Source organism: Pseudorca crassidens, chromosome 13, assembly GCF_039906515.1.
Source record: "Pseudorca crassidens isolate mPseCra1 chromosome 13, mPseCra1.hap1, whole genome shotgun sequence".
Classification (NCBI taxonomy): domain Eukaryota; kingdom Metazoa; phylum Chordata; class Mammalia; order Artiodactyla; family Delphinidae; genus Pseudorca; species Pseudorca crassidens.
Window position 1 is genome coordinate 24657948 of NC_090308.1, and position 20098 is coordinate 24678045.

General features: G+C 35.7%; 1 protein-coding gene across 11 annotated transcripts in view; it reads left to right on the forward strand.

Moving 5' to 3' along the window:
- The window catches only part of REPS1 (RALBP1 associated Eps domain containing 1), a 72861-nt gene that overhangs the window by 18093 nt on the left and 34670 nt on the right, over nt 1–20098 (forward strand). For 10 of the 11 annotated variants that reach the window (XM_067701943.1, XM_067701938.1, XM_067701933.1 and 7 more), the window contains exons 2-8: nt 13331–13454; nt 15082–15278; nt 15411–15564; nt 16120–16244; nt 16749–16911; nt 17190–17253; nt 18399–18553. In XM_067701943.1, the coding sequence (XP_067558044.1) occupies nt 13331–13454; nt 15082–15278; nt 15411–15564; nt 16120–16244; nt 16749–16911; nt 17190–17253; nt 18399–18553 (982 nt within the window). The remainder of the gene's footprint in view (nt 1–13330; nt 13455–15081; nt 15279–15410; nt 15565–16119; nt 16245–16748; nt 16912–17189; nt 17254–18398; nt 18554–20098) is intronic. The other variant, XM_067701936.1, reaches the window with a different exon arrangement.

Genomic DNA, 20098 nt, shown 5'->3' on the forward strand with positions numbered 1-20098 from the left:
AAAACCTGTCCATTCTTTAACATCCAGGTTAGGCTTTTTTTTTTTTTTTTTCTAACAAATATTTCCAACCCATAGTAACTTCTCTCTAATTCTTACAGATACAAGTATTAATTACATAGCACCTGCTATGGGTCAGGCATTGAACTATTTGGCATATGTTTAATTTTAAACTTAGAGAATATATATTATTTCCGTTTTATAACTGAGAAACCTGGGGCTCCAGAGGCTACATGCTTGACATAAGCTGGAATTCAGATCCAGCTCCATCAGATGGCAAAACTTGTGTTCAAAACACCAACCATTTCAGTGTATAAGATTACAGCCTTACAAATAGCTTATCTTTGTCATTTGTATGTTATGTTTTCAGCTAGGTTAGAAGTTTCTTAAGAATAGGGGATGTGTGTTAAAACTTTACATGCCTCCTAGGGCCTACTGTGTACTTTGAACATTGTGCGTACTTAAGAGGGGAGCATTTTGCTGAGGCTGAGGCATTTCTGTGGCTACTAATTATAACAGTGTGCCTACGTTTCTTGTTAGAGCATTCTCTAAAATGTTACGAGTGCAAGAAAGACTGCAGACATGGCTGCATACTGAATTAAAGGGAGGCAGTAGAGCAGCCTTATGATTTGTTTCCCAAAGTGTGGGCTATGTACCCAACAAATGCGAAAGCACATAGTGAGCTATTCCTTTTGAATTGTTTTTCAAATCTGATTAAGGAGGAAGTTTCGGTTTGTTACTTGTAAGTTTTTAACACCTTTCTAACACAGGTAACTCTCTTAATAAAGAACAGGTTTTTTTGCAGACAGTGGTATTTTGGCTGAAATTAAATGACAGTTTTGTTTTCATTGAACGTATTACTGTTTTTGTTATTTTCTATTTATCTCAGGTGATACTTAATTTCCATTTATATAGTGATACATTTTCCTTCTAAAATAAATTTAAGTTTTTAAAGTGTCTTGATTTAAAGAAGAAATATTAAGAACATAATAGCACAAGTGGCCTGTAGACATGGCAGAGCTTGTGATGGTGGTATGCAAGAATCTGAAGTTTGGGAAACGCATAATGGAAAAAGCCAGGCTTTGGAGTTTCTCAGAGTTGGGTTCATATCTTGGCCCTGCTGATTTCTAGTCTGTGACCTTGGACAAGGACTTTCTCTTCGCCTCACTGTTTTGATTTATAAAATGAATGTAACAATGCTTACTTCTTAAATTGTTTGAGGATTGTCTTAAATAAGTACTGGTATACCACTCAATAAATAGTAGCTTTTTCATCATCAATTTTGATAATTTGTTGTTTATTTCCTCATTTGGTCAACTAAAAATCTTTAATAGAATTTTAAAGATGCAGTTGAATTCTTAGTATTTTTGACCCTCAAGCAAGTATTTCACTGCCCTGGGCCTTAGTTTCTCTGGGCATTAGTTTTTTCATCTGCATATTGAGAATAACTTAGCACCTGTATAGGATTGTTTTGGGGACTAAATGAATTTGTAAGATAAGTAGAATACTACGGTGCCTGATATTTGGAGTAGTGCTATATAGCTATTAGTTATTACTATTATTATTTCCTTAGAAAGAATGTAGCTTTTTGGAAGATCCTGAGGCTATTTTTCCTTTGTTCTTACCATCCTGAGTTGGGGATGGAAGGTGTTTTGTGATATTTGATATGTTCATTAAGATTTACTGAGTGTAAAGCATCTTGGTACTAGCATCATTGTAAACCAGCAAGGGAGAATAAGGAGGTCTTCAGCAAAACTACTCTGAGCCACCACCCAATTATTACAGCGTGCAGTTAAAGAAACTCAAAGGAAGACAGATAAGCCCCAAAGGACTGAGGGGGTCTGATGTTGAATCATCATGAACTTCTGTATGTTATAGCATTTTCTAATTGAGTAAAATGCCATGGAACATTTGATATTGATATGTATACTTTATCAGCATTTTTTAAAGGCAGTACCATGGGTTCATATTAGTTGAATGGTTATATTTAGTACTACTTTTGTTCTTCAATTTTTATCTATTTTCTAAGATACACCTGGTTTCAGGACAAGTAGTGTTTGTTTTTTACTCTGTGCATTATGTTCCTAAATGTCGGTTATAAAACAAATGTGGTAAGCCAAGTCATTTTCCTATTTTTCTTGAGTAATAACACTGGTTCTCTTCCTATAAAAGGGAAAATTGACCTTAAGGCATAATAAAAAACTAGAGTGCAGAAAGTTTTTTGTTATCAAATATTTAATACAAAAATATGATAAAACACTCATTTACAAAGCAAAAGTACCGATGCTTGAATTTCACACCAGATATCTTTCCTTTGGAGGCAGATTTACAGGACAAAGTTTAGCAAGTGACTTAATTATTCCTACTTAAATCCCCAACACAGTGAAATTAATTCCTTATATTTTTTGCTCATCATAACAATTCATATTTAAATATGTATTTAAATATGTATCATTTTTAAAAGGGAGCACGTAACTAATAATCTTGTCTGGTACTTTGGCAGAAATAGATTTTTGAAAATCAGACGTTTTCAGAGGATAGTTTGTATTGTGGTTACAGACTTGATATAAAATTTTCATTCAGAGAAATAATATTTTCACTAGAAGGGATCTTAGAGGTAGAATCTAACATTTGCCTTTTATTTACGAGGAAACAAAACATATTATGTAACTTACCTATATTCACATAGCAAACAGTTATCAAAACTTGATTCTGTGACCTAGTCATCAAAACTAACAACTCTTGTTTTATGATGTAACATAGTAGAACTCTGGTATAGCACAGCTTATTATATGAATTTACCACTGGGAAAATACAATTGCTATGAAATAATGTAGTGGTTAAGTGCATGGGTTTCAATCCAAGTTCTGTTGTTTGCTGTGTGTCCTTGAGCAAGCTCACCAGCGTATCAGTTTTCTGTTTTGAAAGAAGTACCTACCTCATAAGGTTGTTAGGATGATTGTGTTAGTTAATATGTTACTGAGCTTGGAACAGTGCTTGACACATTGTATGTACACCGTCAGTGTTAACTACCATCATAATCATTATTGTCATCCTCACCCTTTAATAACCTTCAATAGCCCATAGCACGGGTTAGAACACTATCCTAAGAGTGGGATAAATGGGTTTCTCTTTATCACAAGTAATAGAGGGACTTCCCTGGTGCCACAGTGGTTAAGAATCAGCCTGCCAGTGCAGGGGACACGGCTTCAAGACCTGGTCTGGGAAGATCCCACATGCCGTGGAGCAACTAAGCCCGTGTGCCACAAATACTGAGCTGGCGCTCTAGAGCCTGCGAGCCACAACTACTGAGCTGGCGTGCCACAACTACTGGAGCCCGTGCTTTGCAACAAGAGAAGCCACTGCAATGAGGAGCCTGCGCACTGCAACGAGGAGTAGCACCCCTCCCCCCCAGCTCGTTGCAACTAGAGAAAGCCCACGCGCAGCAACAAAGACCCAACCAACAAAGACCCAACGCAGCCAAATATAAATAAATAAATTTGTAAACAAACAAAACAAGTAATAGATATTTCCCAGGCCTGTGTTTTACTGACAACTTGCCAGTGATAGAGAAAAATGTACAAGAAATTACATCACAACTGCTTAACCCTGTTCACTCTAACTCTACTCACTGAGTGCAGACACTTTAGAGCTCCACTCTATTCTGTGTGCTTAGGGAAAGTCATGGGCTTCCAGTCCTCCCAGTAAAGGAGCTGTAGTGGTAACATAGTGCAGTAGAGAAGAACATGCCCTGGAATCCTCCGCTTCCCCATTTCCTTGAACCATGGTGGGTTACTTTACCTCTATCCTTTAGTTCTCTTATCTGTAAAATAGCAGTAAAAGTCTCTGTCTTTCAGGGATGAAAGTTTCTGTTATGAAGACTAAATGAGCTAATTTACAAGGTGCTTAGAATGATGCCCAGCCCATGTTTAAATGTTTAACTTTTATTATTATTTTTAAAATTTTGGTAAACTAGAGTTGCTGTAGCTCTAGAATAGTCAGTTAAGTCTCCATGTAAGAAAACAGAGGGGCTTGATTACTAGTACTGGTTTCTGAAAAATGTTACTCTTTAATTAAGATTAATATTCAATATGACATATTGTAAGGGAACATGTTTTAAGTGTTGGCTTTTCCTGTAACCTTCTGCCTTCTGTTGGTTAAATGGAATCATTTATCTTTAAAGGTGTTTTGGAAAGGCAAGTTATAAGTCTGTCTTTGCTTGAAACAATCCTGGCTTATGCCTCTTGTCCAGGCATACTTATAAATAGTACTCCCTTTCACTCTTGCAAATGTCTCAGGTTGGATGTAAATTTTGTGGTCACCCTAAGTATAGTTTATTGGCCAGATTGATTTTACTAGATTATCTCCATGTCTCAATAATATTTTCTAAAGGCAAACACTACTACTTTAAGCCTAAGTTTTAGATGGTTTGTGGGATTTTTCAAATCACTTTTGTATTTTTATTGTTTTTATCCTTTCTTACCTTTAATCTATATTTCAGTTTTAAGTTTTTTTGGTTAAGTATGTAATACAAAAAATTATTTTAATTGGACGTGGGGACTTGAACTACCAGTAAACTTTATAGGCAGTCATATAATTTTTCATATTAGAATCTTTACATTTGAGGCTGTCAGAAATGTTTTATTTCTTTAGACAACTAATGACTGTGATACTGATTATAAGCAATAAAATATTTATTGGTCTGTATGTACTACTCTTACCATAGTTGACTGTCAAAAGGAGTTTATATTGCCCAAAGCGAGTAAAATTATAGCATTAGGAATCAGATATATTGCTAAGAGGAATCTTTTTAATTACCTATACCATTCAGAAGTTCAAGTCAAGAACTTCATAAAATTTTAAAATCTACATCTGTCCTCTTTTTTTTAACCTCTGTCCTCTTTTATAGTAATTAACTCAATATTCTTTTTTTAAATTTTTAAATAAATTTAAAAAATTTTATTTATTTACTTTTATTTTTGGCTGCCTTGGGTCTTTGTTGCTGCACGCAGGCTTTTCTCTAGTTGCGGCGAGTGGGGGCTACTCTTCGTTGTGGTTCGCGGGCTTCTCATTGGGTGGCTTCTCGTTGCAGAGCACGGGCTCTAGGCGCATGGGCTTCAGTAGTTGTGGCACTCGGGCTCAGTAATTGTGGCGTGCAGGCTCAGTAGTTGTGACGTATGGGCTTAGTTGCTCCGCGGCATGTGGGATCTTCCCTGACCAGGGCTCGAACCCGTGTCCCCTGCATTGGCAGGCGGATTCTTAACCACTGCACCACCAGGGAAGTCCCTCAGTACATTCTTTATGGTTCCTTGTTTTAGCGGGCAGAATGAAATCTGCCTTCCAGTATTAAGCTTCTAAGTCCTGTAGCAGTTATCTGTATTGTTATAGTATGTTCTTTGATGAATTCCTGTGATAATATTAGTAAGGGAAAAAGAACTTGTATAATATATTTGAACTTTTTTCTGCTGAAAAGTTATAGGAGACATTTGTAGTTTTTCTTTACACTGAAAAATATACCTTTTGCAAATACTTGTAGTGTAGAAAGGGGATTATTACTTATTTAGTACTTATCTGATATTTCAGTCCCTGATATATAGTAAGGGCGCAAGAAAATTCTGATATTGCTATTGAGAGTTGAGAGTCCGCCTGCCAATGCAGGGGACATGGGTTCGTGCCCCGGTCCGGGAAGATCCCACATGCCGCGGAGACGCTGGGCCCGTGAGCCATGGCCGCTGAGCCTGCGCGTCCGGAGCCTGTGCTCCGCAATGGGAGAGGCCACAACAGTGAGAGGTCCGCGTACCGCAAAAAAAAAAAAAAAAGAGTTGCGTTGTATAAGCAAAGCAAAAAGCATTAAAGGTTTTGGATAAGAAAGTAATATAGTAAAAGTGAGATTAGATATTTGCCCCAGTGCAACTAAGTATCTCAAAGGGGTTGGTAAGATTGCATTTCACTTCAGACCTGAGTTTAGTAGGAAATTGGCTGTGGAGTTGGTCACAGAGTGATAGCTAGAGTCGTTTAGGAATGCAAACATGCTTCATGAATCCAGTAATGGATGAGTTGCCCACTTTGTTGGAGTATGCTAAGCATTTAAATTAAATTGTTTTCGTAACAGAGGAAAATACTAGAGATTAATATGTCCACATAGCTTGTAAACAGGTGAAACATGCTTTGTGTTGACAGCAGTATTTGAAAGGGAATTAAGTCATGTTGGAATGATTGGGCTTTGATGTATGCCCTTATCTTCTTTGCCACTGACTTTTTTTTTCTTGACCTTTTCTACTTGCCACAGTGTACTGCAGCAAAGATGCATGGATGGATCATGTGTAATCCAAACTACATTGGACAACGCAAACTATGTTTATTATTAGAAAATGTTTCATTTTTAAAGGAATGGTAAAAATGATCTTTCCTAGTAAGAAAGATTTAATTCAAATGAAGACTAACAGAATGAATTCGGTAAATCAGGAGGATGTGGGCACCATGGGAGAGCAATTCTCTTCAGCACTAAGTGGCAAAATACAGTGCCAGATCTTTCGGGGGGTTCCAGTATGACTAAGTCATGGTCTCTGCCCACAAGGAGTTTAATGGAGGGAGGAGGTGTCAGGAGTGTGCAGTGTGGTTAACCTAATTACACAGGTAACTCAAGTAACTCAAATGGTAGAAGCTGGAGTACTAGTACAAAGAAAGAAAAAGTCATCTGCATATGGATAGCAGATGTTACAGGAAGGCGGAGCCTGTTATGATGGTTTGTGAAGAAAGGGTATAATTTTAATAGGCAGACATAGGTTACAGAGTGATCTGGTGAGAGAGAAAAGCAAAAATATGGAGATAGGTGAGCCCAGTCTCTAGATTGACCGAAGTAAGACTAGAAAAGCAGTTTGGGACAATTTTACAGAGTCTTGAGTGCTAGACTTATGAGTTTGTTCTTTAAATATAATATACATTATTCAGAGCTATACTTTAGGTTTGTTAATCTGGTAGTCTGTATAGGAGTAGAAGGAGACTGCAGCAAAGTTGATTCAAAAATATTTCATTCATTCATGTATCCAACCAACAAATGTATATAGGTACTGTAAATCAGGAGTTGTTTTAAGTGGTGGGAATATAAGAGATCTTCTCTGTTCCTTGGAAGCTCATTCTTTTGGGAGATGTTGACAATAAATAACAGTAGGGTACTCAGAAGAAGGATTGCACTTTGAGCTGAGGTCTGAATGACCGAGGAAGTAGCCAAGCAAAGATCTGAGGGGCAAACTGCGGATACGGCAAGTGCAAAGTCCTTGAAGTGGGAGCAGTCTTGACTTATTGAAGGAAAGGAGGAAGAGGTGTTTTAGAGTTCTTGTATTAGTTATACTGTGGGTGTGTATAAGGACTGGACCTGACACTCCAGGGAAGGATGAAATAATGCATTTTCTTTTAATTAATTTCCCTTGGTTATTCTTCAGTTGTCTCAGTACTTTGAGTCACTTGCTAGATAACAAGATCTTATATAAAGCCATTGTATAATGATTCATTAATGACCTGAATTAATGACCTGAGAATAATTTGGGGGGGCTTCCAGAGTCTCAGCTGAAACACTCTAGGACCATTATATAAGTAGGATAGGTTAATATATAATAATACCTGTATATATGGTTATCTTTCATGAAACTTGGTCTCACTTTTTTCTACCCTGCTTGCTAGAGGACCTGAAGGAACATTATTGTAGTTTTTGCCATTTATTTTATGCCATTTTTCTAGTAACTATAGAATACTCTCTGAGACAGAATATGTAGATATGTGATCTAGGTGTTTTAGTTGATCTGCATATTTAAAAAAATTATCTGGATCCACATTAGCATTTAAAAATGAGAACAATATCATAGAATATTCCAGATTTCCAGCTTTACAAAAATCTGAAGATGGCATCATTTGACAGATGTTCTTCTATAGCAGCAGTTAGCTAGAGCTGAATAGCAGCTGCTCTTGTCACACCTGCTCACCTTACCTCACTACATCCCCCATCTGGCCAGTTTCACTGATTTATGGTATACTTGCTTGCGCCTGTAGACATTGTGTTTTCAGTGGCTGCTCTCGAGCAGGGAGTATGTAGCATTGACATCAAAGCAAGAGGTCCTTCTATCACTACCATATAGAGAGTGTGCTCTATAATAGCATTTCTCAGAGTTTGATCTGCAGAGCCCTGGTCTGATATTTTCATAATAATACTAATATGTTATTCCTCCCTGCTCCCCCGCTTTTTTTTTTTTTAATCCTGTGTTGACCTTTGCATTGGTAATGCAAAAGAAGTGGTGGGTAAAACTGACTCCTTAGCACAAATCAATGCAGTGTCACCAAACTGTAATAGTATTGTATTCTTTACTGCCATACAAGAAAGAAACCAATTTCACTGAAGAATGTTCTATGTAGGAAAAAAAACCCTGATTTTATTAAATCTTCACCCTTGAGCATATATTTTTTTCGTATTTTGTGTGATGCAGTGGGAAGTATGCATAAAGCACATTTGCTGCATACTGAAGAATGATGGTTGTCTTGAGGAAAAGTACTTATTTTATTGTTTGAGTTGTGAGCTGTACTGACTTTTTTTTTTATGGAGCACCATTTTTCTTGAAGGAACAGCTTACTTGGGTATTGGGCAAAGATTTTCTTGAAAATGAAGCAAGTATGACTGTCACTTAAGGGAAAACAACTAATGCTATTTGTTACTAATGATATAAAATTTGAGCTTTCTGGCAAAAATCAGGATTTTGGAAAACTTAGCTGCAACCATGTGTTTGACTGCTTCCCAGTATTTAATGACTTTTCTGATGAGACCAGTGGTGATATTAACAAATGTAATTTTAAAAAATATTTTGTAAATAAAATGTGTCAACATTTGGAAGATCTGCATGACTATGAACCAGTAGTTTACATATGACCAAAGCAGGTTGCAGTGCACCAGATACACCAATGGATTTTTAATGTAAGAGTATGCAAAAGAGTTTATTAATATGGCTTTGGATTCTATATTGCAGCTAACCTTTAAGCAACTAGCACTTGTAGAGTTTTGGTATGGTATCAAAAAATGATAACAGATTTATCTGAAAAGGCTATTTAAATTGCCCTCTGTTGGGACTTCCCTGGTGGCACAGTGGTTGAGAGTCTGCCTGCCGATGCAGGGGACACAGGTTTGTGCCCCAGTCCGGGAGGATCCCACATGCCGCGGAGTGGCTAGGCCCGTGAGCCATGGCTACTGAACCTGCGTGTCCAGAGCCTGTGCTCCACTCCACAACGGGAGAGGCCACAACAGTGAGAGGCCCGTGTACCGCAAAAAAAAAAAAAAAAAAAAATCCACCTGCCAACGCAGGGGACACGGGTTCAGTCCCTGGTCCAGGAAGATTCCACATGCCGTGGAGCAACTAAGGCTGTGTGCCACAACTACTGCCTGAGCACCTAGAGCCCATGCGCCACAACGAGAAGCCACCGCCACAAGAAGCCCGCACAGCGCAACAAAGAGTAACCTGTTGCCACAACTAGAGAAAGCCTGCACATGGCAACGAAGACCCAAGGCAGCCAAAAATAAATAAATAAATAAATAAAAATAAAAAAAACTGTCCTTTGTCTTCCAACACATACCTGTGTGAAGTGAGTGTCTTTAAACAAAGCAACATATTGCAGTGAATCAAATACAGAAGCAGATATTAATCTTCTCATAAGCTGGACATTAAGGAAATTTGTATATATATAAAACAATGTACTCTCAATTTTTTATTTTGGAAAAAAGTTATTTTCGTAAAATTTTATGTTACGTGTGATAGGATTATTCTTGTGTTTAAATGAATTCATAGGTGCATTTTTTTTAATATCCCAATTTAAATTCTAATATGGTAAATATCAATAAATACAAGCCACAAAAACAAACGCTTTGAGGGAGTCCTCTTTAATTTTTTTAAGCATGTATAAGTAGGGATCCTGATACCAAAAAGTTTGAATATCACTACTCTGGGCTCTTAAACAGCATTGATTCCCAAAGTGTGTTATACAGAGCATCTGATCTATGGACCACTAGTTCTAAAGCATTTTAATAGATACTAAACCAAATAGAGGTTTGTTTCTAGGCTGTAGGATTTTGTAGTGCCTCTTATGAACTAAAAATGCATTGTGAAGTCGCCAAGGGGGCTATAATATATGTTTATTCAACTACAGAGCATTTAACTTGACTGGTGTTCTTTGGAATACATTTTGGAACTACTGCCCCATAAACATGCCATGTTGAGAGTTCTGTTTAGCTATGCCTTGGAGGCACCTGGGAAGAGAGGCCTCGGACTCAGACTAATCTGGCTTTGAACCCTGACTGCCACCTACTAACCTCAGTTTCCTTTCCTATGAACTGGGGATAATGGTAGCCAACATTAGAGGAGTGTTCTGAGCGTTAAGTGGGACAAGAAGTAAACAGTCTTCCTAATAATAGGTATTCAGTGTAATTGTTCCCTGTTTTCCTCTAATTTCTCTAGTAAACCTGAGTCTCCATTACAAGTTATTCCCATGTCGGTAAAGCTGATGAGTCACAGAGAGGTGTGGGGACAAGTCTAACAAGTTAATGAAACAATAAAAGTTAGACTGACTTGGGAGCCAGCGTTGTGCATGTAGGTAGACCAAACTGCCTGGGCTTTTAAGCCAGCAAAAACAGTCAGCTTGTCCATTGACCCAGTCCAACTTAAATTAAAGAATGTTTATAAAAATGAAAGCAATGGAGTCACCTTCTCAATTTTAACTTGATAGTGGCTATAAAGGGAGGATCTTACTTTCTATTATATTTTATTAAACATTCATAAAATTTCATTTTGGAGAGAATTTTGACAGTATTCTCAGTGATGATGTATTGATTCTTAGTATTATGTATAGTTTCAATATATTCCTCATTCCACTTTTTTGCATTTTTCTACTTTATAATTCAGCTCGTAGATTCAAGCTGAAATTCTCAAATAACTTCCATATACCTTTCTTGTTGTTAGAATTCCCTGTACCTCATGTTCTGAGCATAGGATTAAAGAACCTTCCTAGTGCATTTAAACTACTCTTTCATTGTCACTTTGTACTAGGCACTCAACTTTTAGGACTTGCTGAGGGTACTTGCTCTGAGGCAGCTGACATTATTCTAGGAAGAGGACAGTGGACAGCCTGTCTTGGTAGAAGATTAAAAGCATGACTTTGAATTATAGCTCTGCCCTTTTTTGAGCCCTCTGGCCTTAATTACTTGGCCAGTCTGATTCTCTTTCTTCTCCTGTAAAATGATAAAAATAGCAATTCTACTCCATTATTTTTAGGATTAGATGGGAACACCTTGAGTATTTAGCACTGTGCTTAGCATTGTGTGCACTCAGTAAATGTTAGCCCTTTCCCCAACATGTCCATATTTTGTGTATCAGAAGTAAAAAATGATGCTTGTGTACATTTTGCTCATTGGAGACCTCTTCGAGTTATTATTAAAGAACTATTTATTCTTGTTTTCTACAGTATTAAAAGGTTGATTCCTTTTCTAAGCCATGGCGTACAAGGTATAAAGGCAATGACTAGAAAGACTGCTGATAGAGCAAAAATGCTACCTTGGCAAAAAGGAAAAAGTCACAAATCATTAAGAACAGAACAAAACAAAAACTCTTAATAGTGTTATTCCATTAGGTGAAAAAAAAAAAAACACCACTTTTTCTTAAGCACCCCGAATACATAAGTTATCTTCCAGCAGTTGTATAATTTTATGCTTTACATTTAGATCTGTGATCCATTTTGAGTTAATTTTTGTAAAGGGACTAGGTGTACTTTTTTGGGCATTCATTCTGCTTTGTGTTCTCTTAGCTTACTGGATCAGTGGTTCAGTTTCTGGCATTAATTTGGGGGAAACTTTTAGTTATTATTGTTTCAAGTAAATCTTCTGTTCTTTTTATTCTCCTTCTTGTCTTCTTATTACATGTATGTCATACCTTTTGTAGTTGTCCCACAGTTTTCAAATATTCTGTTCTGTTTTTTCCTCTTTTAGTTTTAGAGGTCTTACTGAGATCCTCAAGCTCGAAGATTATTTCCTCAGCCATGTCCAGTCTACTAAGCCCATCAAAGGCATTCTTTGTTTTATAGTGTTTTAGATATCTAGCTTTTTTGGGGAGGAGGGGGGGTTTCTTAGGATTTCCATTTCTTTGCTTATATTGCCTATTCTGTTCTTGTATGGTGTCTACTTTATCCATTAGAGCCCTTCACATATTAATCATAGTTCTAAATTCCTGGCCTGATAATTCCAACATCACTGCCCCTTAGTGGCAGAACAGCAACTTCCTCCTGTGCTGATTATTCATAGCAAAAATGACTGTATTTTTTCCTTGTGCAAGTAAACAAATGGTTATTGTTATTGTGATATGTTGCTGAACCAGTGACAGTTGCTTTTTTGCAATTCTAGTAAATACTTCTGATTTAGTACCACAGCGTCTCAGGTACCTTAATCTTCCTTTGAGTGTTTTGGGAAAAAGAAAATAGACAAAATATGTTCCCTTTGTACAAGAAGTTGAATTTTTTGAGAAGCTGAGACAAGGATACTTAGTGCTTGTTTTAAGATTACTTTATGATGTCTGTATAGTAGATGTTACTCCAGCTTTGGGAATTATAATTTAATCTTGTAATTCAAAATTCTCTTTTCTAGTCTGAAACTTGTAGTAGCCAGTCGAGAAATACTTGTTGAGTGACTAGAATGATCCTTGAAAGCCTTCATGCTTTAAAAAAAAAAAAAAAAAAGCAAACAAACAAAAATTGTTGTTTTAAAGAAAAGTAGTATAACCACATTAAATATAATCTGGAAAATAAGAGGGAAAAAGAACCATACTGTTAATCTCACCTCACAAATTTGTTGGTAGAATTTTTATATATCTGTTTGTTTTAAAAGTTCTGTTTATGTAGTTAAAATTTTGCCTCCTGCCTTTTCCCACTTAGTATGTCATTTTATGACTTACTTTAAATGGCTGCTTAATAATCTGTTAGTTGCAGAAACTTTTGGCCCTATTGTATGCACAGTGTTTATGAAGAAGAGTAGATGGTACATTTGTTTCTAAAAGATGTGATTCTTAATAAAATGTAGTTACTTATCACATGAATTTTAATACGTAGGAGAGTGATAACCCTCTTATTGTAAGGTCAGTGCCTTTTTATTTTCAAACATTTAAACCTGAAACTTGAGGAAGTTGGTTGTCAGTTGAGAGTAATATACCATATGTCAGCTATGTATTTTGGAGAAGTGATAAACAGAAGTTAGATAGCTGCTTATGTGGAGAATAATTGTCATAATTCTTAATGTTAACATTGTGTTCTTTTATAGATTATGGAGCTTTGTGGTGCAACTAGACTTGGTTATTTTGGAAGAAGTCAGTTCTATATTGCTTTGAAACTTGTAGCTGTTGCCCAGTCTGGCTTCCCTTTAAGAGTGGAAAGTATAAATACAGGTAAATACAGAATATATTAGTAACTGAAATGAAAATGAACTTCTAATCACAAATGAAGTAAAGTCAGAACTGTTGAGTCTTTCTGATGTTTCAGTGGTATTTGTGATGTTGAGTTAGTGTCATGTCTTTTACTACCATGCTCTTTTCATTTGTTAATATTAGAAAAATATGTCTGTCTTAACTCTGTTATGGCATATATGTACTTCATACATATTTGATGGTAATATAAAAACTGTTAAAATGGTGATTTTTAAAAATTAATTTACTAAAAATTGCTTAGAATTTAGATGAATAATTTTATCAAGGTAAATGATGAATTATAGCGCCCATCTTCATATATGCTTTCCTTATATTCTTTTCTACTAACTAAGTATAAAACAACATTATACTTTGTGTTTTCCTGTTTAGAAAAGCCATGAAAGCTCCATTTGAAATTAGAAAGTATTAGTTAACCAAAATTTTGATTGAAAGACACAGTATTAAAAATATTGGCAGACTAAAACCCAAATACAAGCATCTAACCACCTTACAAATGTCACCTAGGATAATTTGTTTTTCTGTTATTTGGAGGCTCATTGATGCCGAAGTAGATGGAAATTCTATAAAGGTAGGCACTTAAATGCAGAGTTCTTTGGTTTTCATAGGAAAGGCAGGCAAGAGAAAACTTGAGGTTTTCTCTGATGTTAGAATTTTTATAACATAGTTTTCAGTACCAGCTCAGTTTATTAGTCATCCAGAGGTTTTCATTGTGGAGCTCTGGTTTGCCACATATCATTGTTCTGGAGTTGAGAGTTTACATTCTTTGCAGGTAATTTTGAATTCCTTTATATAAATGCTGAATAAACAATGTTTTCCCTTCTTAATGTGGAGATTCTAAAGAGAAATTCTGGTAATCATGGTGGAGGGAAGTACACTTTCCTCTAAAAATGGTTTTGGTGCTGTATTGTTCTAGTCTAAAAGTGTGCAGAGAAATTCTCAGTCTTTTATCCTCTTTTCTACTTAAAATTGAATGTAGAATATTTGCCTGTAGGAGTGTCATAAGCTAGACTGAAGTGGGTGGGTATAACTGACACCTTGTTCTGTGTCCTTGGTAGGTGAACAGTAAGTTGTTTTCAGGAATTTCTGCAATGAAAATGTCTAGATTAATCTAGTCTCAAACTTAGTGACATATTCTTATTTCGCTTAGAGCTCTAACATTTTCCTTTAGGGAACCAGTGTGAGTAGAAACAGCCTAGGCTTCGGGGTCCGATTCACCTGGGTGGAAATCCTAACTGTCAATGACCTTGGTATCTTGGAGTCTCAGTTTCTTTCTCTGTAAAATGGGGTTGATAATGGTTATGAGACGAGATAGATATAAAGTACAAGCATAGGGCCAGACATGCAATGAACATTTAATACAGCTTAACTCCTTAAGGACAGTTTGGTGTTACTTCTTTCTAGGTTAGAGTTTCCCTAAACAATCTAAGAGAGATGATCTGAATTTTGTAGAGGTAAACATTTTGTGCCTGTTGTTTCTGTATCAGTTTTTGCAAAAATTCTTTCTAATGTCAAATTCATCTCTTATTTTAGTTTTTCGTGTGTATACCTTTTTTTATTTTGAAGTAATACTTATTTTTGTGGTTAACAGTAAAGGACCTTCCTCTGCCAAGATTTGTTGCTTCAAAGAATGAACAGGAATCTCGTCATGCAGCCTCATATTCTTCAGATTCTGAAAATCAAGGGTCTTATTCTGGTGTAATTCCCCCACCACCGGGCAGGGGGCAAGTGAAAAAGGGATCCACAAGCCATGATACTGGCCAGCCTCGTACATCTGCAGATCAGCAGGTAAGCACGTGCATGTAAATGCTATCAGTTGATGTCCTGTGCTAATGCTTACACTGAAACATTTATTGAGTGCCTTGGTAATGAAAATGTTACCTTAAAATTTAAATTTTAAAGTAATGATGTTCTTTCTAGGAACCTGTATCCCCAGTAGTTTCGCCACAGCAGTCTCCACCAACTTCTCCACACACATGGAGGAAGCACAGCCGCCATCCCAGTGGAGGAAATAGTGAGAGGCCTCTTGCAGGACCTGGGCCATTTTGGTCTCCCTTTGGTGAAGCACAATCAGGTATTTAGAAATTTTTTTAAAGTAACATTTATTAAGGGTTGTAAATTGAAGAAAACTTGATAATGTTCCTTTAAGAGTTGCCTCCAAGTCAATTTTTAATTATATGTTAAGTGCCTTAAAAAGCAAAAGCCAGCTGTGAAAGTTTCTAAGTAGATATATCACTTTGAAGAGTGGTAATTGCATTTATTTATATCTATGATGCTTAGACAAAAGTTTACTGGGATCAGATTCTCTGAAGGGTAAAATGAATAAATAAATATTCCTAGGGATATATTCCTAAGTATAGATTATATTAGTGAAGGGAAGTACACTTTGTTGTAAAAATGATTCTGCTGCTATATTGCTTATTACAGCAATAAATTGGTTATACCAAATGAGGTATAATTTTAAATTGACAGAAAAGATTCCATTTTGGAAATTGTTAACATTTCTTCAAAGTTAGCATTTAAAAGAAAACTTTTATGTGTGTGTGGTGATTTGTTATCATTAAAAACCTTGTAACTTTATTTTTTTCCTCCAAAAATGAGTCAGCATGTTTACCCATTCTGCTTTTAGGTTCTTCTGCTGGTGATGCAGTATGGTCAGGGCATTCTCCACCTCCACCTCAAGAAAATTGGGTCAGTTTTGCAGATACTCCACCAACCAGTACTCTTTTAACCATGCATCCTGCTTCTGTCCAGGTGTGACATTTTATTGGTATTGCATTTTTATTTGCTTCATTCAGAGTATTGCTGCAGTCATTGTTTTCATATTTTGCTGTTGCAAATTTTATAAATGCAAGTTCACTCTTTTACAAAAAAACCAGAACTCTGTGCGTTTTCTTCAAGTCTGTTTTCATTGGAATGTTTCACTGAAAGTTTTGGCTGATTTTCTTGCTAATTCCATAGTGAAGCTTTGAAAGGTTTCTGCATCTAGGAATATATTTGCTTGGCTTTCTTAGCACATTTCACATAACTTTCTGTTGCTTACATATTGCTGTCGTTCTACACATTTATATAATCATTGTGCAAAAACGTTTAATAACCTATATAACAAATATGTGGTTTGCTGATGAGTTTGTGAAGACTTCTTATTTTTTAAACATCCACAAAAAGTTTTACTTTCAAAGATAAGTAACCTAGCGATCTTGGTCCATGTAATCATATAGATAGATGCTGTACTGAGGAAAAAATGTTTCATTACAGGACCAGACAACAGTACGAACTGTAGCATCAGCTACAACTGCCAATGAAATTCGTAGGCAATCCAGTAGTTATGACGATCCCTGGAAAATAACAGATGAACAAAGACAGTATTATGTAAATCAATTTAAAACCATTCAGCCTGATCTAAACGGATTTATTCCAGGTGAGTTGTTAAAAACAGAAGTTCTTCTAGATGGGATAGGACAATCTCAATTTCATAATCTCAAAAACATGGTTTTATTGGTCAGAGATTATAAAGGATAAATTAATTCTCAAATTGCCTAAAAACTTTATAATCACTGGAAACCAAAAACATGGCATGTACACATGTTACGGTTACCTTTTTCTCAGTGACAAAAGTCTTAAGACTCTTACCTCACATTTTATTCTTGGAGCTGTAAGTTCAGAATAACATTAAACAACACTGTTTTAATATTTCAGGATCTGCAGCTAAAGAGTTTTTTACAAAATCAAAACTTCCTATTCTTGAACTTTCTCATATTTGGTAAGTGTGGTATATCATTAGTTGGGTAATGTGGGTTGTTTCAGAGGAGTTTATAGCAGGTAGATTTTTGAACTTTAAAAAATAAACTATTAGAGTAACCTTTTCAAGAGTATTCTCAAAGTACTCAGTATTGCCTTATAATAGCCAGCTTCTCTCTCACTCTTTAGAAAAGAAATAAGTGATAACACTGTAGTAGTTCTTTAAAATGGGTTATAAAATTCTTTAAGCTGTATCACCTGTTTCTTGTTGAAAGCATAATGTGTGGAATAAAAGCTAGTTTGCTCATACATGGTTATGTTTATCACATTTGTTTTTTAACAAGTTTAGTAAGTCCTATACCAAGGCGTGATCTTAAGGACATGCTTAGCTGCCATTTAAATATAGACTGAGACTCAGGATAGCTGCTGTGTAGTTGAAATTAGCCATTAAAACACAAATTACAATCACAAATTATTTTTTAAAAACAATTATTGGATAAACAAATGTTATTTCTACTGTATATCAGTGTATTTCTTTACATTCTAAATTATTTTGTTATTAAGGTTTTTAGAAGCATAGGATGCTATGGTAGGAAGTAGGTAGATAATGCCTAAAACCGAAAAATCAAGAACTAGCAATATATGCATGCTATTTATGTAGTTTAAGGTAATGAATGAAAAATGGTTGCATCTGCAACCAGAAAATCGACATCAGGGTGGGGCTGCTCTTTCTTTGTATCAAGCCTTGTAATTCTGTTGGATGCCTTAAAGTGCATACATGTAGAAATTTGATAACAGTAAAAACAGTTTTTAAAAATTTCAGTGACTTACTAACTAAGCCTAGCTTTAACTAAATCCTGTTACTAAAAATGCATATGGGGTAAAGGTCAGTTTTTGGTGACTTTATTTGTTGGGACTGTTTCTTCAGCATTTTATTATGAGAATTTAAGACATACAGAAAAGTTTAAAGAATTGTTCCTTGAACACCCATATGCCCGCTACCTACAGTTAACAGTTTGCTATATTTGTTTTATTACATATCTTTCCATCTATGGAATTTTAAAAATTATAGATTGCAATTTTCTGGGAAAGGATTTCTCTCCTTTTTGAGACCTAAAGGGAGTCAAAGCAGAATATGATTATATTAATAAGAAGTTTTTCTTCTAGGGAACTCTCAGACTTTGATAAAGATGGAGCCTTGACACTGGATGAGTTTTGTGCTGCTTTTCATCTGGTAGTTGCTAGGAAGAATGGCTACGACTTACCGGAAAAACTCCCTGAAAGCTTAATGCCCAAACTGATTGATTTGGAAGATTCAGCAGGTAAGACCGGGAGCTGAAGAGACCTGACTGCATGCCTTAATAAACATAACACTTGATTCTTAAAGCAAAATAAAGATAGACGTTAAAACTTAGTTTAAGAGCATAAACATTTCATCAGAAGCACGTAGATTTGCCATCAGAATAGGATGTACAGGCTGAACCTGGATTAATGGCTTGGCTTATTTAGTAAACTTTAAATAAAGAGATAAAGAATACATGCCACTATTTCACCTTACACTAGTGACTTGCAGAGATCTGAAGAGCATTTCATAGTATCTTGTTACTTTGCTGCCTTTAATTGCATTATAAATTGTCTGAAGTGGGTAAAGTAGCCTGTCTTCATTATCAACATTTTTCCATTTAATGCATCTTAATTTGTTGAAGGGAATGCCTGGTTTATCCTTAGACCTCTACAGTCGCAAGCATTTTCCTTTAAAAAGCCCACTTCTTTTCTTCAGACTCTAAAGAAATCTGGGAAATTTGTATTTGATTGTAGATAGTGCTTTTTTTAAAATGTTTACAAGAATGCTTTTATAAGTGCTCATACTTACTGGTAGCTTTCTTTAAAAGGAAATAAGACTACAAGGGGTAAAAAAATGAGTACTTTTTCCTTACATTCTGAATGAATAAGAGGAAATTAATGCTAAATTATTAATGTACCTAATTAAAACTAAATTATTGTTTACAATTTTTCTATCTAAATTCTCTTGTATTTTATGTTGGAAGGAATTTTATGCTTTTAAAAAGAGAAGATAGAGCGAAATTTGGCTCTTAAAAGGGCAACGTCTGTTTAACTCAGAAACGCAAGTCATCTGACTTCACTGTCTAAATTTTACGGAAAGAACCATATACATGTCATTACTGTCAGGAAGAGAACAGTCTCCTTGGAGTTAAGAATCTGAGTGTGCTTCTAGTTTTGCTACTTACTCTGTGACCTTCCTTGGGCAAGTTCTAACCATTTACTCTTATTTTTTCCTTCTGTTTCTCCACCTGAAATGCGGATTTGATGCCATTCATATTTTAAGACCTGAATTGTATCCTGACCTTTTATCAACCAATAGGTTGATTAAATAATTTACTGTTGATTTCAGTTTTTTAGAAACATTATCCTGTGAGAATCCTAGGATTTGCCTAATCATTTCAGGTAGTTATTTGGCGTCAGTTACCCTCTAACTTGAGCTGAAAGCGAAGTGTTTTTGTCAGATAATTTTGCTTCAGAGTTCTTTGGTTTACCTAACTAGGAAATAAACAAAAATCACTTCTTTATTTAGCTTTTTGCTAGTAGCCAAAAGGGAAGCAATTTTGATAGCTGCAGACTTGCTGCATCATTGATTTATAAATTGGGCTCGTATGTAGAGTTTTTTTATGACTTTAATTTTTTAAAACCTGATAGCATACTAATACAAGAAATAAGTCAAGCTTATTCTGTTGTATGTCATTTTCTAGAGGTTTGTCTGATCTTGTTATCTATTGGATTCAGATAGGTGAATCTGACTTTTGCATGTAGTCAGTAGAGTCTTTGTTTTCTTTCTTTAATTTAAATAA